We start from the raw sequence: 23,402 nt of genomic DNA, 5'->3' as shown, positions 1-23,402 counted from the left end.
CCCCACCGTCCCACTCAAACTCCCTGGGTCTTCCATTGGGGTGAGCCTCTGATGACCACAAAACTCTTCATTGAGGCCTCTCCACCTGTGGTTGATTTTTCTTTACCTCTAATATGAAGGGGGAAAAAAGATACTGAGAACATTCTAAGGTTTAGCCCACCTCAACTTCCTGAACTCCAGTCGCAGAGGCTTAATTTCTGGTGAATGCAGCCAGGAGATTGGGGGATCCCCTCTTCTAATCAGTTCCTACGGATATGGTGGCAGCTCTACTACCGGTTACATAAGCCAAGACTATTGGGACTCTTGTCCCAGCTTGCTTGTAGGGTGGAGGTTCCATGGTGAGAGAAGCAAGCCGAAAAGACAGAGGCTATCACCCCCACCCAGAGTCCAACTCATAAAGGAGGAGTGTCACTCTGAGGGCTGCTTTCTCTGCCCTCAGCTCTGGAGCTGGAGCTCAGAGGTTTTCACCCTCTGAAAGGTAGTCCCATTAGAACAGAGAGCTCTGAAGCTGTCCCTACAGAAAATAACTTCATTGGAAAGTGTGCAGGAGTTGAAGACGAAGAGTGATGTTGAAAACCAAGTAGACTGTGGTGATAAAGAAGAGGAGGATGGCAGCTCCATTGGAGCAACAAGCTAACCCACAGGTCAGCTAGCTTACCAGTGGCAACCAGAAAAAGAAACCGCTCAGAACATCCCTCCTGGAGTCAGAACAAACCTCAAAAACTACTGCAAAGGGATTTGAATTAATCGAACTAGACTGTAGGATAATTTATGTGCTAAGGGATTATTAAAAACAATAACTCGATCAGCTGGGTCTGTTATCAGCAGAGGCAGACAGCGTAATAGAAAAATCAGGAAAAGAGACAGTCAAAAGAGCCCTGCTAAAGCCATTGTCATCCCAGGGTGACTGTGCACGGGCCCAACACTGCCCTCTGAAGAGCAACATCAGAGGCTTCACACTGAAAGGGAACCAGACATCACTTAGAGTCCAGCCAAGTTACTAAATAAATCAACAGGCAAATAAAGACAAGCCTCCCTAGGGTGTGGGTGGGGTTCAGTGCTCAGAGTTTCCATAATATATTTCCTAACATGTCCAATTTTAAACAAAAGAAAATTAGAAGACATGCAAAGAAACAGGAAAATATGACCGGCACATAGCAGAAAAAGCAGGCAACAGAAACGGAATAAAAGGGCCCAGATATCATATTAATAAAGACTTCAAAGCAGCATACTTAAAAAAAGTAAAAGAAGGTATGATGACAATATCTCATCAAATATAGAATACTAATTAAGACAAAATTAAATTTATATATAAAAACTAAGTAGAAGTTCTGGAGTTGAAATATATAGTAACTGAAATTAAAATTCAGTAGAGAGCTTTAATTGTACATATAAACAGGCAGAAGAAAGAATCAGCAAACTTGAAGGTAGAACAATAGTAAATATGCAATCCAAAAAAAAAGAGAGAGAAAAAAAGGAATGAAGAAAAAATGAACAGAGTCATAGAGAACAGTGGAACACCATTAAGCACACCAACATATGCATAACGGGAATACTAGAAAGAAAGAAGAGAAAAACAGAAAAAAATCTAGTCAAAGAAATAATGGCTGAAACTTTCCAAATTTTATGAGAAACATTAATCTACATAGGTCAGAGCTCAGCAAAGTCCAAGTAGAAAAAAACAAAAAAGTTCCACACACAGATATATCATGGTAAACTGCTGAACATCAAACACAAATGGAAAAATTAAAGCAGCAAGAAAAATATGACTTCATATACAAGGGGACTCCCATAATATTTACGTTTGACTTATCAAAAACAATGGAGGCCAAAAGGCAGTGGGATTACATATTCACAGTGCTGAATATGTCAACCAAGAATCTTATCTCTAGCAACACTTCTTTTGAAAATGAAATAAAGAGCCCTGGCCAGTTTGGCTTAGTGGCTAGAGCGTTGGCCTGTGGACTGAAGGGTCCTCGTTTGATTCTGGTCAAAGGTATATGCCTAGGTTGTGGGCTCAATCCCCAGTGGAGAGCATGCAGGAGACAGCCAATCAATGATTCTCTCTCATCATTGATGTTTCTATCTCTCTTCCCCTCTTCCTTCCTCTCTGAAATTAATACAAATATTTTTAAAAAAGAAAATGCAATAAAGATATCCCTAGATACACAAAAACTGAGATAAATTTTTGCTAACAGTACTTCCTTACAGTACATATTAAAAGAAGTTCTCCAGGAATACATTTTTTTTAAATGCAAAACATGCTCTGAAAACTACAAAGCATGTTTGAAAGAAAGTCAAGACCTAAATAAATGGAATGACGTCTCATGTTCTTGTGATAGACCAATATGAAGCCGAAGACTTAATGTTAAGATGGCAACACTCTCCAAGTTGATCTATAGATTCAACACAAAAGATGCTCAGTATTGTTAGTCATTAGGGAAATGCAAATCAGAACCACAATGAGATACTTCTTAACACCATTGGAATAGTTATAATTAAAAAGACATACAGTAACAAATGTTGGTAGGAATAGGGAGACTGTGGAGATAGAGCAGAATAATGCTATTGTGTACACAACAGTTCATAGCGGCATTATTCATAGTAGCCAAAAATAGAAACAACCCAAATGTCTATCAACCTATGAATGGTTAAATAAAATATGGTACTTCCATACAATAGTATATTATTCAACCATAAAAAGGGATGAGGCACTGACAGATGCTACAACATGGGTGAATCTTGAAAACATGCTTCGTGGGGGGAAAAATCAGTCATTAAGGGCCACATATTGTATTATTCCATTTACATTAAATATCCAAAATAGGAAAATCCATAGAGACAGATAGTATATTAATGGTTGCCAGGTCCTGGGGGAAGAGAATGGGAATTGACTGCTAATGGGCATAGGGTTTCTTTCAGGAGTGGTAAAAACATTTTAAAATTAGATAGTGCTGATGGTTGCACAACTCTGTGAATAATATACTAAAACCACTGAACTGTACACATTAAAAGAGTGAATTTTATGGCGTGTAAATTATATCTCAATATAGCTGTTATAAACAAAAATAATTAACTATCCAGCTTCTTTTTCCCCAACAGTCAAGAAATTTTCAGCTTTAAATAGCAACTAAGTTATAAGGAAGACATTGGGGGGATATATATTCTATTATTAACTAATTACTACTTCCTATTTTCCCTGGAATGAAAAATAACTATAAGAGGATGTGACCGAAATATATTTTTCACTCTTAAGTGGATTACTGTCAGATTTTCATGTATACTCATCTCTAAGATTGAAGTCCATTTATAAAGGGATTTTATGCCTTATGGTAAAAGCCTTTTGGTCATTGAATACAAAGTTCTTGTTTCTGAGAATCTCTTTTGCTTAGTCAGGTTTAAGTGTAACCTGCTTTGCTTATTCATTCATGCTGTTTGTTCTAAGTCATGGTTTTGCTTAGGACAAAGGTGTGAGGTTAGTAGAAAGGGAACTGCCATTTAGGAAGGCCTGTAATATGTCAGACACTCTTCTTACATTTCTTGTCAAATGCTCACAGTATCCCTAGGAAGGAGTATTACAGCTCCTCTTCGACGATGAAAAGGCAGGCTGATAGGTGTGAGTGAGTAGCCCAAAGCCACATAGCGATATGTGACAGAGCCCAAGAGAGCCTGTGCACTCTGCTCCACGCCAGGCTGCCTTCCGAGGTCTCATTTCTCTGCAGTTCTTTATGGTCCTTTACGCCTTTGATAAGTGCGAAAACTTTAGCTACTTGGAGAGTTCAAGGTTGAGGATGATTTTCAAAGGACAAAGTGTGACACCACACATTTTCCAAACTCGTTTTCCATTACTCCTAATTGTTCAGTGTTTATTCATCAACAGTTTGTTAAGCATCCATCATGTGCCTAGCCTTGTGCAAGCATTCGTTATCTCAAATCATTATATGAATAGGTTCAGGTTTTAGAACTCTGTCCATCTGGAGGAGATAGAGGAAAGGCGGTGGGGGGGGAGGGGGGGCTCTTTTCTGCTCTAGCCAGAGAGCAAGGGCACAGTGGCCCAGGACAGCTGGGCTAATGCACGCACATGATCTGTCCTATAAAGTATGCTTGACCTTGAGCTTTGTGGAGGCAGAAACCATGTCTGTTTTGTACCCCACGCAGAGTCTGGCCAAGAGCAGGTGTTCAATGACGGTTGGATAAATGATTAAGCAATTTCCTTTACCAATCCACTAGAACGTGGGCTGGTCACTTCAGTGCTCTGTGCCTTCATTTCCTCATTTGTAAATGGGGATAAAGAGAGTACCTATTTCACACGGCAGCTTTGAGATCCATGAGACAATACAATGCACACAGTTAGCACTCAATACACTGTAGTGGTCATTCCCGTTATTACTGCTGGGAGGGATGAGAGGCACATTCTTCTATGGCAAGAGAGACCTGTCCCCTTTTACCTGGTGACCTGGGTTTTTATTTCTTAAAGCAGAACCAAGGGCTAGCTGGTCCAGCTACATGGAACTCACTCTGGTTTGTTGGGGAAACCTTGGTCTGAGCCCCTGAGGATGAGACGGACATAGTAACACTAGGAGGACACATCCAGTGCCCCTTCTCTTCACATCTTGGGCCAGTTGGTTCCCGCATTCCACTCTCCCTCTCTCCAGGGGATGTGTGTGCGGGTGTGGGGGTTATGTTTCAGAAATGTTAGTGTTTGACCTCAAAGCACAAGTCCAGAGGATTGCCAGCTAGCTACTCACCAGGCCATCCACCTCTGAGCATGTTGTATAGATCTGTGAGAGACCAAGGCACAGGTCTGTCCCATCAAGGAAAAGACTGTCTCCCACTGAGCCTGTCATGTCACTGTGAAGCACAGAGAGTTCCTTGGGGCCCTGGCTAGTGAGGCCCCAAGACACACCCCTCAAGCCCCCAGGGTCTGGGACGGACATGACCTTAACTCCCCAGGACTAGCCCCATGGAGAAAAGGGCTCCTCTCCAGACTGACAGCTGATTTACTAGACTGCAGCCCCGTGAGCCCCAGCTGCAACTTTGTCTGCCGATCCTGTGTCCTATTACGAGGCCCTTTGCAGCTTTTCTAAAAGACTCCTTGGATACAACAACTCCCCTCACCCCCTGGGCAGCACTGAGGTCCAGCTGCCTTTCTCTGCTGGGTATGAGAGGCTCTCTAAAGGTAGATGGCATGCCCTACCTGGTTTGGCTCAATGGATAGAGCATCAGCCTGTGGACTGAAGGGTCTCAGGTTCGATTCCAGCCAGTCACGTGCCTGGGTTGCGGGTTCGATCCCCAGTAGGGGGCATGCAGGAGGCAGCCAATCAATGATTCTCATCATTGACATTTCTATCTCTCCCTCTTCCTTCCTCTCTAAAATCAATAAAATATATTTTAAAAATAAAAAAATAAAGGTAGATAGCAGCCTGCATGGGCCTGGAGCAAGTGGCTGCTGTGCACACACGGCCACCTCCTGTGTAGCATGATATTGACGGGGCTTCTTGAGCCCTTCTTCAAGGAGGGAAGGGGGACCTAGAGCCATGGCTGCATGGCCTCCAATAGGAGAATGATGGAGAGCTGGTCATTGCTCACCCTTCCCAGCACTCCAATTCAGAACCCCTTCCCCTGCTCCATTCCCCAAAGAGACCAAATGGACCCACTCCTAAGCCAACTTCCTGGGCATGCAACCTGTTCAGTCACAAAGGGCCCGTGCTTGGTTTTAATGTTCTGATATTGACGTCTTAAAATTCTTAATCATTTTTTAACAAGGGGGTTCCTGCATTTGCAGTTTGTGTGGGGCCTGCAAATTAGGTAGCCAGTCCTTCCCACAACCTTTGCTCAGGCGATGCCTAGCTCCACACCTGACAGCCTTCTTTCTTTGATGTCTCTAAATCTTATCTCCCCTCATCTAAGGCAAAGTCCTGACAGAAAAAGTTCAAAAAAATCACGAAGGAGAGAGACCACAGTATCTTCAGAAGAGCTTTTCTGCTCCACTGCAGATGGACTGGTGATGATCATGGACACATTAATACTCCTACCAAGCTGGAGATCTTGGCTCAGTCCAAGGCTGAAGGCTGTGGTGGAGGCCTCCTGCCCCTAGTCCTGCTGTCACAGTCCTTGCCGAAGTGTATGGGATGGAAGTTCATTTTATCCAGCCTTCGGAATTCATGTTCAAAGCAGGAGATGCAAACAAGGTTGTAGAGACCTGAGTTGGCCACTCACATGCCCTTTTACTTGCTATGACTTCAGACAAAACCCAGTCTCAGCGCCTCAGTTTACTCTTCTGCAAAATGGGTCACACTCCACATCATAAGGCTTTGAAATCTCAATTGCTCATCTTGCTGTGTGTTGGAACAGATCCAAGCTCTTTTTTTTGACACTTTGGCCAGTGAGTTTTGGAAGTGGGTGGCCATTAATTCAGGTGCATATCCTGTCTACCTTTTCCCATCCTTTGCCCAGGCCCATGAACCTGGCCATGTAACTTTGGAGGGTTTGTGACCTTTCCCATGAAGCCCATTCAGGGACCCGAGGTGAAGCAACCCTACTGTGGGTGTGGCCTCAGGACTTCTCCTGGGATTGTGACTGAGGGTAGAGAGCTGAGTTCCTGGGCCACATTGTGTTTCTTCTGCAGAGCTGTGCTTGGATGTCCCTCCCGTGGCCAGCATCATGGACACAGGAAAGGCAGCCTCGTGAATCTTGCTGTTGTCTTTAGGACAAGGGTTTTCTCAAGGACGTTACCCTCACCATCACAGAGTGACGCCTTTGTGGAAGAAAGTGTCTAGGAGAGACTTCTCTCAGGTCTCGGTACTCAGCAGCTTCTGCAGAACGAGTTTATCACCGTGTGCACTGCGATCCTGAGCGCTGAGCGGCTGGGATGCTCAGAGCCCGATTTCAGGGCCTCCCTAGCAAGTAGGCAGGACCCTGGGCAGGGCAGCAGGTGGTCAGGCTCCCCTCAGCTTGGGGTATTTTGCAGCCCTTCCTCCCCTGTGCTTTCTCTTTGCCCCAATTCCCTTGGCTTTTTGTGTAACACTTTTTTTGGGGGAATTGTTCTTACACACACCTCTCTCTGCTGCAGAATGAGGTGGGACAGAAATATGTGAATTCATTTTTAAATCTATTTTAGGGAAGTTGTGAGCATTAAGAACTGAATTGCTTTGAGACTGTCATGAAGCATCACCACCAGCAAGTGGAGCTGGGGTGGTGGTGGGACGGGAAGCAGGGGCTCTGCTCTGGACCAGCAATTTTCAACCTTTTCTATCTTGCAGCGCACACACACACTGGTTACTAAAAGTCTGCAGCACACCCAAAAATATATATTTTGTGCCAATCTGACAAAAAAAATCGGTGTAATTTTGATTCATAGATGGCTGGTGTTATGTTGGCTATTGCTATTTTTTCACTCGACAATCTGCAGGAAAAGAGGTCCGTGCCCCTGACTAAATAGTCAGGTATTGCATGTTTTAAAGATTCTTGTGGCACTCTGGTGTGCTGTGGCACACTCCTTGAAAATCACTGCTCTAGACCCATCATCCAGCCACACACAACAACCTCCTGACCCACAGCCCCCAAATACTCATTGGCACCTGCTTATTTTTTAAATAAATGAAAGTTCATTGAACACATGTTGAAATTTGTGCAACCTCCCTTGAGATGTTGCTGGCTTGACTTAAGTCAAGAGCTGGGAGGAACTGGAACGCTGGCTGAAACCCTCATGTTATCGATCAACCAGCAGAGACTTGTTAAGGCTGCAGCAGCCCCGGGGACCTGGGGAATGGGAGGGCCCCACTTCTGGGAAGGCTGGGTGGGAAGGAGGGTGGAGGACTGTAGATGGGAGATAGGCTACATCCCCTCTGGCTCAGTGGGGCCCGATCCAGGCTTCTGGTGTGAATGGACCGGGGAGCACAGTGATCTCCGGAGGAGTCTCCTCAGCGCATGTAATCACAGACCGCCTGGGACCACTTGCACTTTCAACAAGGCAGAGGAAACTTTATACCTGGACCAAGTGACCATGCCCCCTGCCCCGCCCCTCAGGAGTTTCTAACACCTTCGCTGCGTGCTCTGACACCTTCCCTCCGTGGTGTAGACATGCCTCCTGAAGTAGACATGCCACCTCCGCTTCATGCCACTGCGCAGCTGAGGGTCGCCAGTCACAGCCGTGGCCTCAGCTCACTCTCACTGTGTGATGCCAGCAGAGCCAGGGCATCGCACTCCCTTTCAGAAGGGAAGGGGCTCTCAGGGAGGACAGTAAAAGGTAGTCCGGAGCCCACCCCCAGGGCCCTCTGCACAATGGCCAGCCCGCCCTCGGCTGCTGTGCTGCTGTCCCCGGAGCTGGGCTGGGCTGGGCCGCTGGGAAGCGGGCTCACACCTCGCGCTGTCTCCCTGGCAGTGGAACCTGGTGTGTAAGGAAGACTGGAAGACGCCGCTCACCACCTCCCTGTTCTTCGTGGGCGTGCTCCTTGGCTCCTTCTTTTCCGGACAGCTGTCAGACAGGTAAGGAGGCTAGGAGGAAAGGGGGATAGGGCCCCTTGTCAGTCCCTGTTTGTCTTGGGATTGAACTGAATGCAGGGTGTTTCCACCCAGAGAAAGGAGGCCCCTTAGGCCAACAAGTCTGTGACAGGAGCAGCCATGATGCCTCCTAGTCTTCCCACACCCAGCCCCTTTCCGGGACCCACTGGGAAGTGGATCCTCATATTACCAAACTCTTCAAAAAAGGTGCGCTGCTGCCCGGCTGGTGCGGCTCAGTGGTTGAGCGTCAACCTATGAATCAGGAGGCCATGGTTCCATTCCCAGTCAGGGCACATGCCTGGGTTGTGGGTTCACTCCTCAGTGGAGGACATCCAGGAGGCAGCTAATCAATGATTCTCTCTCATCATTGATGTTGCTATCTCCCTCTCCCTCTCCCTTCCTCTCAGAAATCAATAAAAAATTATATTATTTTTAAAAAGGTACACTGCCATCACCACTCCTCCCACCCCGTCCCTAACTCTTGGATGACATGATCTATCCACAAACAGCTGTCAGCCAGAGTCAGGGCCAGACAGTGAGCAACTGCTTGCTAATGTGCACCCCCTCTGCTGTGGACCGGGCCCTGACCAGGCACGGGGGCCACAGAGCTGATCTCCAGCTCACAGTCTTGAGGAGAAGGCATCACAGCTCCAGGGGAAATGCCCACTGACCCCCGAATGTTCTGTGGGGATAGAGCAGGAAGGCGGGAATGCTAAATGGCAGTGTTGGGAAGACTCCCAGAGAGGGGGCTGTGCCTCCCCTGCAAAGCCGAAGGGGACCCCAAGCTCAACAGCCTGAGACCTGAGTTTGGAAAACGGGGTGGGAGACTGTTCTGCTAACATCTGTGATCCGTTTCTCCCATCGGTCACTATCAAAATGTGAAATTAAGATTTAAGCCAACTACAGGGTCGCTAATGAACGTTCCTGGAAGCTACACTTCCCACAGAGCAGTGGTTCACAGTTTTGGTTGCACATTATACTCACTCGGAAAAATTGTTTAAATCCCAATGTCCAAACTGCATCCCAGACATAAGAATCTTGGGAGGCGGGTACAGGCTCCAGCATTTTCTGAAGGCGATTCCAAGTGCAGCCAAGGTTGAAGACCGCTGCCATAGAGGGAGTCTTGGTTCTGGACACATAGAGGTCCCATGTTGCTGATAGGAGAGGTGCCTGCTGTCTGTGCTGTACCTACCTTCTAGAAATGTGGTGGCAGCTTCTACCTGTGGCTCATTCTCAAGTGATTTCCACGTGGTCCTTGCATAAGTTGCTTTGTGCTTTTGAAATGTGGTGGTTCCACAGGAGGCCTAGACTCCCACAAGGTAACTCCTGGGCAGGTGGATGCCTGAGACCTCACCACGGAGGCACCTGAGAGGAGGTGGATGACAGAGAGAAAACCCTGTCCTAACCCCCTCCCCCCAGAATGAAGTCTACAGCAGGGCCTGACTCGGTGCTCCCCACATGCCCGAGCTGCAGTGCCTCCGTGACCTGCCCGGGCCATGTTTTGTGCTGTGCTATCCTCTACAGGTTTGGCAGGAAGAGCATCCTCTTTGCAACCATGGCTGTGCAGACTGCCTTCAGCTTCCTGCAGATTTTCTCCATCAACTGGGAGATGTTCACCGTGTTATTTGTCATTGTCGGCATGGGCCAGATCTCCAACTATGTGGTCGCCTTCATTCTAGGTAGGAATGGCTTCTTACCCTTGGGGCTTCTCCTGCCAGCCCTCTGAGAGGCCCGGGAAGAGGGGGGCATGGAAAAGGGCGCCGGGAGTGCTCTTACCCAGCACAGAAGGAAGCACCTCAACCTATGAGCTGTGCTTCCAAAATGGGATCAGCTTGGGATGTGGGGGTGGGGGGCCTGTAGCCACAGGCTCTTTGGTCAGACATGGACAAGGCAGGCACTCACAGGGAGCCAGCTCTGTGCCGGGTCCTGAAATGTGGTGGCGACTAAGAGTTCAGGCTGGTGGGAACCAGCTACATAATAACTGAGACACATTTCAGGAGCACAGGGCTTGAGAGAGGCATAAAGTGGAGGGCATTGGGGGAGGGATTTCTGTGATCTGAGCTGTGAAAGCTTGAGACTTCTGTCTGGGACAGGGCAAAAGAGTGTTCCTGGTAGCTGTGCGTAGCCCATGGAGGGACTTAGGAGAGTTGGTGTGGCCAGTACACAGGTGGGAGAGGCACATATCAGACCGGAGTTCAGTGCCAGCCCGCCACCATTGAGCAGATTGGCTCTCGCCCTAGAGCATACTGGTATCAGCTGTGCGCAGGACCAGCCTGCTTGCTGATAGTAGTCCTGTCTCCGAGCAGCTGCCTTGCTTTTGGAATATGAGGCTGCAAGCTGAAGGCCATGAGAAGGTCCCCAGGGCCCTCACCAGCTTTTCCTGGGAGGAAGTGAGGTGAGCTCCACGCAGGTTGATCAGGGACTCCACAGGCGTGAGGGTCCCTAACATGCTCTCTGAGCCCACCTGCTCTCTGAACAGGTGAGAGGAGGGGACACCTCTGGGACAATAGACACCAAATGCCACGTCTAGTGTGATAATATATCACTGTGGGCTCGCTGCTATCCCAGTTTATCCCAGTTGTCACAGTGTCATTATTAGCAATACACCTTTAATGAAAGGTGCACGATGCTTCTTATCTCAAAAGTCGATCTGCTAAGATGATTCTAATCCCTTTTGAGTGTGGATGACTCATTGGATTTGGAGGTGCTGTGTTTTCTTAGTTGAGGATGTGTACACCCTTTGTCGGGTTGCCAAGATGGAATCATTCAAATTCCACTCCTTTAATCATTTGTGAAGAGCCCTTGCCATGGGCCCAGCCTCGGTGTCTAAAGAGGGGAGGAGGGGAGGGCATCTTGAAGCCACATGGACCTGGTAGATAGCACCCTCTTCACCGGCTCCAGCAGGAAGGGGCCTCTCTCTTCCCTGTAGGGGGAAAGAGAGGAGCAAGTGTTTTTTTTGTTGTTGTTTGTTTTTTAAGAAAGGCATTTGCATAAGGGATACAGACCTTCAGGATAATGATGCTGGGAACCAGAGATTGGAGGAATTTGGGGCCGAAATTGTCTGATGGGCTCCAAGGACACAGGGTTTTGGGGCACAGCAAAGTCTATCCTTCTCATTGTTGAAATTCCCCAGAATCTGTCTTCCTTGTGGTGACCTTCCCAGTATCTGAGAAGCCCAATGTATGGCTCTGCTTGGGCCAGAGACTAAACAGGCTTCCTCAAAACAGAGAGCTCTGCCAGAGGCCAGCACACCCTGGCAGGAGGACACAAAGGACCATCGGAAGTAGAAGGCAGAGAACTGTGGTGCAGCCAGGGAGGCCTTGTTATTGGGATTGGGAGCCAGGTGGGGTTTGTGCCAGGCACGGCCTCCCTCACGTTCTGCTGAGTGGCCAGCAGTGAGATCCGCCTTTCCAGTGGCACCGGGTGCTTCCGGGGGCCACGGAGCCTTCCCTGTATGACCGGATGAGGCCAGGGCAGCCCACACTACGTGTCCTGCAAGGAAGCCCTCCCATCTGGCCCTGACACTACAACCTACTCCCCTCCCTGCTGCCCATGCTGAGAAGTGGGAGAGGGCCAGGGGGAAGGAAGATCAGTCAGAGCCTAGATGTCCCAGCCAGGATCAGCAGGCAGGACGCTGGGTGCAGCATCGGCCTGGGCCTGGGGCTGTGGTAGGGGGCTCGTGAGCCTCCCTGGCTGTCATTTTACTCAGCTGTGCTCTGTGGGAAGCGGCTGACTTTGTGTCCTTGTACGAGACGCTTTGTGTTGGGTTCTCAGATCTGAACCTTCTTAAGAGAGTCACTGAAAACCAACCTGACTCTGGAACCTGCGGGCTCCCTCATCAGCGCCTGGGGTGTGGTGAGGTGACAGGACCAGTCAGTACAGGGCACCACGTGGCTGGCTTACCCACAGCACAGCAGCTCCCCCTGGTGTTTCAGGGCTAACATGGTGAGTTTCTGGTTTTGACTAAAATAAAGCAAAGCTTGGAGTCTGGGCTCACCAGTTCTGTCTAGGCCTTCACTTTGCCCTCTGGCTCTAGAGAAGAGTTGGCAAGACTCTCGATGATGATCTCCAGTTTTAAGAGTCTTCACAGTAACATTAATTCAAGGAGCGGAATTACTCCCATTCTCTAAGTGGCGCAAAAATGGATCTCCTTGCTCTGCTTTTTAAGAAGCCTGCCAGAGTCATTGCGAGAAGAGCAGTGCTACCCAAGGGAACATAAAGGGGCTACCCCTGGAGAGGAGGAATGGGGCTGGTTTAGGAGGAAATGACCACTCAGGACAAAGGACACTGACCCTCCCCACACTCCAGCTGCTATTACAACCTACTACTGTTTCCCAGAAATAACGCCTTCAACCAGTCCACAGCCTTGTGGGTAAAATGCCAGCGGCATCCCTCATAACTAGCTGCTTAAATTTATTTCACACACTTAACTGCCTCCTGTCTGGAATGATCCATTAATTTTAATATTTTCCCAGTACTCCTAACATCAACCTCCTAGTCAGTACTTGTTCCAATATGTTGAACTATTTAAAGCTCTGATAGTTCTTTTGATAAGTATGCAACTGATTGCATCTTCCTTTATTATTTTGGCTACCAGAAAGCTCAGGAAAAAGTGAAATTTAACTATACCAATTATGCAGCCTTTATCAGTCACATATTTTTAAATGTTTTTAAATTGAGATATAATTTGTATACCATAATACTCTTTTACAGTTTATCACTCAGTGGTTATTGGTATACTTACAATGTTGTACAACTATCAACTCTACTTAACTCCAGAATGCTTCATCAACCCCGAAACACACCCTGTACCCATTAGCAGCCACTCCCCACTTCCCTCTTTCCCCAGCACCTACAACCACTAATGTACTTTCTGTCTATATAGATTTGTCTATTCTGGACATTTCTGAGAAATGGATTCATATCATATGTGGCCTTTGTGATGAAGTCCTTCACTTAACATTTTCAGGGTTGGTCCATGTTGTAGCATGAATCAATATTCCATTGTAAGAACATGCCACATATTGTTCATCCATTCATGAGTGGATGGACATCTGGGTTGTTTCCACTTTTGGGCTGTTATGAATAACTATAGGCCCAGTGCACAAAATTCGTGTCAGCTGGGGCCTCCCTCCCCATGGTTGGCTGGCTGGCCCCCACCCCCTTGTCGAACTCCCAGTCAAACTCCCGGTTGAACTCCCGGTAGAGGGGACAATTTGCATATTAGGTTTTTATTATATAGGATGTGCTATGAACATTCAAGTACAATATTTTTGTGGATATGTTTTCAATACTCTAGAGTATGTACCTAGGAGTGGAATTGCTGGGTCTTATGGTAATGTATGTTTAACCATTTAAGGAACTGACAGACTGTTTTTCCAAAGTGATCAATTGCAAATTTTTATACTTTACTCTAGGACATAACTTTTAACCTTTATTTATATTTTATTTTAATGCTATCATCATTTTATTACATTGAAAATCTTCAAGGGATGAAATGGGGTAGAAATACATTTAAAAAGATGCAGAAATTTGCTGACACCACTTGTTTGCACTGCACTATGTGAGGGAAGAAGCAAGGACTCACTCCTGTTTGCAAAGAGTTCACATCTGGTTGGCAGAGGGTGAGAATACAGTTATCACTAAGGACATGGGTCATCATGGGTGAGGCAGGGTGCAGGTAACTTTTATGGGTATACGCAGAAACAGGAAAGGTTACTTGTAACTAGAATGACCTGTGAAGGTTCATTGAGGGCAGATAGGAGGCCCTGAGCAGGAGAATATTTGTTAATTTGAAGAGACTTCTGAGTATTTTCTGGGGAGCAAAGAGGTTTTGCTGCCTTCCATTGGGTCTCTTGGTCAGAGGCACTGTACTTCCCATCATTCCCCTAACACCTAGCATATTTCAACTGTTTGACCAGAATAAAGGAATTATGTTCTTGAGCACCTACTATATGCCAGGCACTCTACAAGTCACTTTACATACGTTATATCAGTTCCCATAGTAATTAACTTCATAAAGTAGGACTGTGAGTCACTTGAATAACAAATGAGCATCAAGGAGCCCAGGAACTCCTGGGTCCTACCTCATATCCTGGCGACTGCACCATGGTGTTTCTTGGCCTGGGGTCAGCGGCAGGCCTCTGTTGGTCATTCATGGAGGGGCAGGTCTTGCCTGCACAGGGAATGGATTCAGTAGTGCCTGACTGGATCCGTGATTGACTACTACAGAAAGGCCCGATCAGTGTGGAAGTGAGGCTGGCCCTCTCTGAGTCCCTTCTTCTTGGAGAGAGTGCTCAGATAGTTGGTGGTGGCAATCAGTGGGCAAACATGCTGGCCGAAATGCCCCGTTAGCTTAGATGTCAAAGTTTTACTCCTGAGAGGCACTCAGAGGCCCTACCAGACCAAGACCAACTGGTCTCCAGCTGGTTCAAAGACCAGCCCAGGCAAATAAAATGCAAATCCTCCCTTCTGAAAGGAGATACGGCCTCACCCACGTGTGTCTCCTCCGGAATCTCAGTTGAAGGTCTGCTCGATAGGGCCTAGGCTCTGTCCCCGATTATTTTTTTCTAGACGTTACCCATAGGTCAAACAGACCAGACTTGCCCGGTCAGTGTTGCTCAGTGGTTGAGTGTTGACCTATGAGCCAGGAGGTCACGGTTCAATTCCTGGTCAGGGCACATGCCCAAGTTGTGGGCTTGATCCCCAGCAGGGGGCATGCAGGAGGCAGCCAATCAGTGATTCTGTCTCTTGATTGATGTTTCTATCCCTCTCTCCCTCTCACTTCCTCTCTCTGAAATCAATAAAAATATATATTTGAAAAAAAAACAGACCAGACTTAAATCCTGGCTGCCCCATTTATTACATATGTGTGAAGTTGGGCGATGTATTCCAACTCTTTAAGTCTCAGCAGATTACATTATAAGATAGAATATCCTTCTATAATAATTATGAAGACTCAAAAAGATAATACAGGTTAACACGTAATCTGGAACCTGACACAAAGTGCCTACTCAAAAAAAAAATGCTAGCTATGAAGATGATGATGATGGTGATGATGGTGATGGTTTAGGAAGGTGATTATCTAAAAGTCAGAGAGCAGAAAGTCGTGCTAACAAGCAACTATTCAGGTTCATGCCATCCACATTGCTACATGCACAGAAAGGCAAAGAGGTAGATTTACGAAGCATCTGTCCCCCATGGTTACTCAGCAAGGTCAGAACAACTTTGTTCTGGCCTGGGACCCAAACTTCGAGAGGGAGATGATCCAGGAATCTAGTGGTATAACTTCTCTCTCTGATCAGGGGCATGGAACTAGGAGGGAGCTCCCTTGGCCTCATGAGTCTACAAGATTTCTCACATGGTCCTGTGCACTTTCTGTTCTCCGCAATCAAATCCTCTGCCACTTCACTTCTGAATCTCTGCTCAGGAATAAAACACCCCCCCCCATTCATTTCTATGTCATGATAATCACAGGCAAAGTGTTTAGAAACCATGGCATGGGCAGTCTTCCTATGGAGTGGTAGGAAGGTCATTATCTGGAAATAGCATCCATGATCCTCAAAATGGTCAGGCCCGATCCTTGGAAATGAATTTAGAGGCTGAGAAATGCCTGGGTGGTTGGGTCTCTTGTCCACGGTCTCTAGGATGAGAGAGGCACGCAGTACTGGCCATGTCTATCAGTCTGGTTTTAGAAATGGCTGTTTCAGAGGCAGCCTCAGAGGCGTATGGCTCAGTCAGGCTGAGTAAGGAAGAAGTGGGGCAGGGGCTGGGACAGGAAGGCATGGGAAATCAGTAATTTTACTACTTCTCTGTAATTAGCCCCTTATTCCTTAGTCTGTGCTTAGGGCATTTAAACATGGTTGAGAAAACCTGTCTTGAACGCTAAACCTGAATGATGTTTGAATGGTCTATTTTGTATTTTCCGGGCTACTTCTGTGTAGTGGTGGAAAGACCTCAAACAAAAGGCGGGGCGCTTGCCATTGGCCAGATCTCCTCCCCTGGGGACCACGAGTGGACTCTGTGGAGAGGGCCTGGAGCTTTAGGACAACAGAGGGAGCTTGTTCTTGGATTCTGAAGGGTGGGCGGCGTCTCTGGGAGAACTGGTGCCAAGCCAGCCATTGTGGCTCTGAGCAGAGCAGGACCCAGCAGCCACCTGCATGTCCTTTCCCAAAACAGGGCCCAGCACCAAGCAGTCTTGGGCCTTTGTGCTGTTCTGGGAAAGCTCAGTGTTGTTTCCTGCATGTGTGGCCAGCTCCAGGGCCACTGTCTGCCAGGCCAGCAGAACTGCGCCTTCTTTCTTTCCTGGTCTAAATGGCCTGTGTCTACCTGGGGCCGATCCCTGGGCACAATGTGGCTGCAGGGGAACTAGCCCCTGACTCTGGGGCCTGTTCTGTGCACATTCCAGAGCCAGCTGGATCCCATGTATCACTTCTCAGGGCTCACGGGAGGCTAAGAGTGTCTGAGCACCACTCAGTGACAGAGCTCTCCAGTGCCTGTGCCTGTGCGGTGGAGAACAGTAGGAAAGGCTCAAGGCACGGTGCCCCCTCAAAGCACCTCAAAAGAGCCCCCACTGTCTCCTGCACCACCTCTTGCTCCTCCTCCTGGGGCTCTGGTTTTGGAAATGTGGCATTCCCAGAAGAGGTTATCTCTTGGGGCTAGGCTTGCTATTTCTAAGACATGAAATGGTCTTTAAAAAAAAAAAAATCTATGGCTTTTTTAAAATGAAAACTTAGCTTTCCATAAGGTGGTAAGTCTTGAGTCACTTCCCACCTTCCTCCACCCTGACCACTCCTGCCCTGGGCTATGAAACAAACGCCTTTTCCCTTCTGTAAGTGACTACAGATTGAACTCTAACTGCCAGGTAATGATGTATAAAGCAACTATTAAAGTGAGTTAAAATGCTAATACTCCTCCCTTGTTTTGAACAGGAACAGAAATTCTTGGCAAGTCAGTTCGTATTATATTCTCTACGTTAGGAGTGTGCACATTTTATGCAATTGGCTACATGCTGCTGCCACTGTTTGCTTACTTCATCAGAGACTGGCGGATGCTGCTGCTGGCGCTGACGCTGCCGGGGCTGCTGTGCGTCCCGCTATGGTGGTGAGTGTGGCTCAGCCCCGGGCAGCCCCCTGCTGCTGGCCAGCACAGCCTGGAGCCGAGAGCCGGGTGCTGCCCCTGCCGTGATCTCACTGGAGCTGGCTGCGGCTGGGCCTCAGAGCCCAGAGGCTGGCTGGGTGGGTCTGTGTGCCGGGGTTTAATGCTCCTCTGTCCCACGAGGCACCTTCTCAGGAAATCCAGCCTTTGCCCCTCCCCAGTCTTGTCTGCTGTTGGTGGTGGTTTTATTTGTGGAGATGGTCCTGTTGGGTTTTGTTGTTTAGAACTCCACCGCCCCTCCCACCCCAGGTGTTTTGACACTTTTCTCTAGGAACTCTCTTGCTCCCTATGGACTCGACTAATGTCGTTTCTGTCCTCCAGCCTCTAAGGAGTGCCCGTTTATCTGCTTTATCTAGAAAGGCGAGAGAATTACTTCCCTTTAGTGCAGTGGTTCCCAAACTTATTCGAACTACCGCTCCCTTTCCAGAAAAAATATTACTCAGCGCCCCCTGGAAATTAATTTTTTTAAAGTTTTAATAGCAATTAAACAGAAAGATATATGTATTAGTGTTTCTACCTTTTTCATAAAATATAGTAAAGAAAGGTGTAAATTAGAAACATTGAAGTTTGAAATTATGAAACTATTTATTGAACTCAGAATAGAAAGGTAATACAAAAAAAGTTAAAACAAATGCACCTGTGGCCATCACCGCCCCCCTGGATCGCTGCAGCGCCCACCAGGGGGGCAGTAGCGCCCACTTTGGGAATCACTGCTTTAGTGAATTGTCAGAGAAATGACCTCTTCTCTCCTCCCTCAACCGGCCAACCTCATTTTGACACATGAGTATGGGAATCACACAATCACAAAATCACTAGCCCTAGGTTTTCCCTCTATGGTTCCGTGGGAGATTTCAGATGAGAGAGCAGATTAAGAAAAAGGGAATCTGGTTCCAGCCACACCCTCTTTTGGGGGATTCCCCATTTCTTTGGTTTTTCACATTTAAGCAAGAGGAAAAGGGATTTCTTCCATCACTGGGTCTGGCTCTCTCTCTCTCTCTCTCTCACACACACACACACACACACACACACACACACTCTCTCTCTCTCTCTCTCTCTCTCTCTCTCTCTCTCTCTCTCTCTCTCTTTCTCTCAATTGTTTTTTGTTTGGTTTCACGACATCGAAATCAAATCTCCCAGCAGTGCCCTGGTCAGTGTAGTTCAGTGGTTAGAGCGTTGGCCCCAAAGGGTTTAAGGTTTGGTTCCCAGCCAAGGGCAGGTACCTAGGTTGCAGGTTCGATCCCCGGGTTCAGTTGAGGAGTGTGCAGGAGGCAACTGATGTGTGTCTCTCACATCAGTGTCTCCCCCTCTCCCTTCCACTCTCTCTAAAAATCAATGGGAAAATATCCTCAGATGAAGATTAACAACAGCAACAGCAAGTATCCCAGCAGTGACTGTTTTTATCGAACTGTTTGAGTCCTACCTACTTGCCCAGTGAATGCTCCTTTGATCACTTTTTGGAACTCACAATTTAGACTAGCCCTCCTGGTTGCCCTGTCCTGTGGACACGCTGCCTGGAGAGGTGCCTGTAAGTCCGTTATCTTGCTGCAAGTGTTGTGCAGCCATAGAGGCTGATAGGTAGCACATACTGGCCTTGTTGAACCAGATGGCTCAGGTTGGACCCACTCCAAGCTACTATCTCATGACATCTAAAACTCTATGGTTTACCAGTGTAAATTTTTGGCATGGATGTGCATGGAGGGAGAGAGCACCTTTTTCCCCTATTTCCCTGGAATGTGAGAGACAGTGTGTGAAAGGTTAGCTACTATTCTGATTTGGAGGTTTCTTCTGGAACCCAGTCTGATGATTAGGAAAGCTTATGGTGAATAAGGGCATGCCATCATCTGCACAGCTCTGCCTCCGAGGAAAGCAAGGGCCATTTTCTGGAAGAGGAGTCACCATCATCATCATCATCATCACACCCTCTACCCACAACTCCTTGCTAACTGAATCTAGTGTAAATGCTTTTGGTGACCCAGTGCTCTCTGAAGACACAAGACAAGATTATTCATAGGTTATTTTCTGCCTCTTCAGATGAATGATTTTAATAATTTATGTTCCCTGGCTCTCATCCTTTTGGCATAAGAGACCAATACTTTTAAAATATGTTATAATCAAACTTATAACTATATACTTCTCTCAGGGGGGTGGGGGGGGGGAAGAGAGAGAGAGAGAGCGAGAGAGCGGAGAGAGAGAGAGAGAGAGAGAGAGAGAGAATAAAAATAGAAGGGTTCTGATTAAGAGATTAGTAGGGATTTTAATTTGTGGGACTTGGATCTTTCCCTCAGAACCAAATAGCACAGCAAGGAATAACTCTGCTAGGTCAGCCCCTTAAATTTCCAGCTGAGAAGGCCCATCCCATGAGGAGCGGCCTCACTCTGGCCCTAAGGAGAGTCCTATCTTCTGCTGCCCACTGGCTGGTCCAGGAGTGCTCCTGGCTATGGGCACACTGATCAGGGCCAGCACTGCCCCACACAGACGCCGCCAGGGCCAGCACTAACAAGCTGCCTGCTGGTCCTGCAAGGTTAAAACAATAGTCTTACCATTTTCCTACAAAAACAAAATCACTTTGTTCTGAACATCTTGTCCTTATGATGCTGGAACGATGGACTGGGATGGTGTGGGGATGCTTCGGGCTGCCGGGCTCTCTGCCACCCGTCAGTGAGCGACACAGACTCTCCAGCAACCCCCTCCCCTGTTCATTGTGAATTAAAACTACAGAGAGACTATCGTGTACAACCTCGTGTGGTGCTCCACTGACGTTATAAGTGATCAGCTAGACTTGATTCTTCGTACACCAAAACCCATGGCAGCTCAGTAGTAGGGATTGCAGTCATCCTGAGTACGTGGCTGGAAGTGGGAGGGGAACAGAATCATTGCAGGTGGTTTGGGGATTTTTTACACCCCACGTTCCTTTTAAAAGGCTTGCCCACAAGTTTAAATGAAGTACGTGATAGAGGGTGGGGAGGGAGCCCGTAGATGCAACGTGGGGAAAGCTTTGCAATATCCAGCTGCCGACACATTAGGAACCTGAGGCCAGTGATGGCCCTCAGGGCCTGTAGTAAGGAAGATGGGATATTTTTAGAACAACCTGGTTGGAGAAAGATACTGCTCAGAAGCCAAAGTGCCCTGATGCACACTGTGGCTGTGCAGTAAGACCCCTCATTCTGCACTAAGACAGTAGTCACTCGCCACATGCTGCTTTTTAAATTAAAATTGATTAAAAGTAAATGAAATTAAAATTCATTTCCTCAGTCACACTAGCTCAAGAGCTGCATGTGGTTAGTGGCTACTGTACTGGACAGCCCAGCTCTAATCACTGAAGGTCAGTGACCTGACATCATCATGGTTGCAACCGGGACCACGTAAGGGCATCTTCTGAAAAATGCAAACTGGGTTCAGTTTCAGCCATTGTGCTGGGAGGCTGGGACAGGGAGCTGGGGTTGGCTATTTGATCAGTTGTCTTTTGCTCTGAGGTCATTCCTCTTGAGGCTTTGGAGGGGCCCATTTAAGTATAGGAGGCCTCTGTATCTGCTACACGTAATTTACTTTCTGGTATAACTGAGTACTGATGAATAGGTAAGGAAAACAAGAGCCGGCAGAAGAATGGCTAAGAGATCCTAAGAAATAAAAACTGGGAAGGAATGTTAAAATATAAATAAATATGTGCATGATAAAAATAAATAGAAAAAAAATAGAAAAATTAGGAAAGAAGTCAACTGTGTTTGACCATCAATTAAAATGTAGGAAGATTGTATAATTTTTAAAATTAACTTTCTAGACATTAAAAAAAAAGACAACATTGGCTGTCTCCCCAGATCTGGTTTGGGAGCTCACTGACCCGGGGCTCTGTTGAAGGTGAGGAGGACAGACAGCCCACAGGAGTCAGGGCACCCACCTTCTCCGCTGAGGACAGGTCGTGCCCGAGGGGCACAGGTGGCCATCTTAACACATAGACTTGAGCGCAGCACCAGCTGGGCTCAGGAAGTCTCCTAGGCACAGACACACTGAGCGACACTGGGCTGTGTTTCCCTTTAAGAGCCACACTTGGCTTTTAAGTTTTTGATGGCCGTCTCCAGCTACCCTGGCTTAAACCCCTGCACAGTTAACGTTATACCTTGCACTGCTCCTGGCTTCAAATACAACTGATGATCAGTCTTGTGATTTGCTCAGAACTTTGAAATGTGAAAGCGCTTTTATTTATTCCTATAACCAATGGAAATATTATGACGCCTCAGCTTTAAAAAAAAAAAACCAACAACTAGAATTTTACAAAATAAAAATTATTTGGGGAACAACTTATGGTTAATAGTGTCAAACCCTGCCTTTGTGAAAAAGTGTAAACCATTAAAAATGAATTCTAGGTTTATTCCTGAATCTCCGCGGTGGCTGATATCCCAGAGAAGATTTAGAGAGGCTGAAGAGATCATCCAAAAAGCTGCAAAAATGAACAATGTAGCGGTCCCGGCGGTGATTTTTGATCCTGTGGAGGTAAGCATTTGCAGATGTTTTTTCTTGAGGTCAGTCACACATTCTTGATCTTAATGGAATTTAATTTAATTCAATGTATTTTGAGTGCCCACCAGGTACCAGGCTCTGTCCAAGGCCTTAGAGACACAACGATGATTAAATTCTGAGATAAAACCCACTATAAGGAGCTGTGTGTGAATTAAATGCAATAATATATGTAAACTGCTTAGCATAAACAAGTGTTAACTAAACATCAGTTCCCTTCCTTTTTGCAAGTTCATCTCCAACTTTTTATTGGTATTGCTCCATACCATTGATGCAGCTACATACTGGTGAATATATATTATATATATACTAGAGGCCCGGTGCACAAAATTCATGCATTGAGCGGAGGGGGGTCCCTCAGCCCAGCCTGCACCCTCTCACAATCTGGGACCCCTCGGGCGATGTCCAACTGCTGGTTTAGCCCCAATCCCACAGCGGGTCGGGCCTAAACCAGCAGTCTGACATCCCTCTCGAAATCAGGGACCACTGGCTCCTAACTGCACCAGCAAAGGCAGCTGGCACCCTCACTTCTTTCATTATTGAACCTCCTTCCTCAGCCTCGCTGTACACACACCATAAAGTCCTTGCACTTTATCCCACAGAGATTCTCCACCCCTTTCTTCCTGCCGTGAGGCACATTGGACCTGAACTGGTTGGGCCCATGGAGGGAAAGGGAGCTTGTGCTTTCCCAAGGCCCAGTCACCTCCCCTGCTCACCTCCCAGGTAGAATCTTCTTTAGGAGAATCTGCAGAGCCCTGCACCAGCAAATGCAGCCTGCTCGGGATGGTGATGGCAAATCTGCCAGATGCTCATGCTAGCCATACGCCTGTTTCTCGGGAGAGGGAATTGAGAGAGAAAACCGAGGTACAGAGAAGTTAAGTAATTTTCCCAGGATCCACAGCTAGAAGTCTCACTCGGTCTCTCCCGTGCAAAAGTGCATGCACTTACCTGGGCTTTTTTACCTGATATGAGGAGCAGTGGTGTTAACTTGGACAGGAAAGAATGAAAAGTAGCATCATTTGGAAAGCAATCTCAAGCTTCTTGGATTTCCTTTCTGAAGCATCTCCAACTTGCTTGGTGCCTGGTCCAAAGGCATTTTGGTGGCTTCACACAGGCCAAGCATGAGCACTGGATATAAGAATTTTCTTATCCTGAAGTTTCCGAATGTGGCTGCCTATCACAATCACTCAAGGGACCTTAAAATTCAGATTCCCAGGCATCTCCACCGCCTC

At 47.2% G+C, this 23,402-nt stretch overlaps 1 protein-coding gene across 1 annotated transcript in view; it reads left to right on the top strand.

Annotated features, from left to right (window-relative positions):
• SLC22A4 (solute carrier family 22 (organic cation/zwitterion transporter), member 4) overlaps positions 1-23,402 on the top strand; it is a gene marked incomplete at its 5' end in the record, with an annotated part of 40,410 nt that overhangs the window by 5,998 nt on the left and 11,010 nt on the right. Inside the window, 4 exons of the mRNA XM_006759177.2 lie at positions 8,384-8,487; positions 10,027-10,181; positions 17,433-17,604; positions 22,020-22,146. Coding sequence (XP_006759240.1) covers positions 8,384-8,487; positions 10,027-10,181; positions 17,433-17,604; positions 22,020-22,146 — 558 coding nt within the window. The remainder of the gene's footprint in view (positions 1-8,383; positions 8,488-10,026; positions 10,182-17,432; positions 17,605-22,019; positions 22,147-23,402) is intronic.

This window comes from Myotis davidii, unplaced genomic scaffold (assembly GCF_000327345.1).
Source record: "Myotis davidii unplaced genomic scaffold, ASM32734v1 scaffold456, whole genome shotgun sequence".
Lineage (NCBI taxonomy): Eukaryota > Metazoa > Chordata > Mammalia > Chiroptera > Vespertilionidae > Myotis > Myotis davidii.
This window is presented reverse-complemented; position numbering and strand designations above follow the sequence as displayed.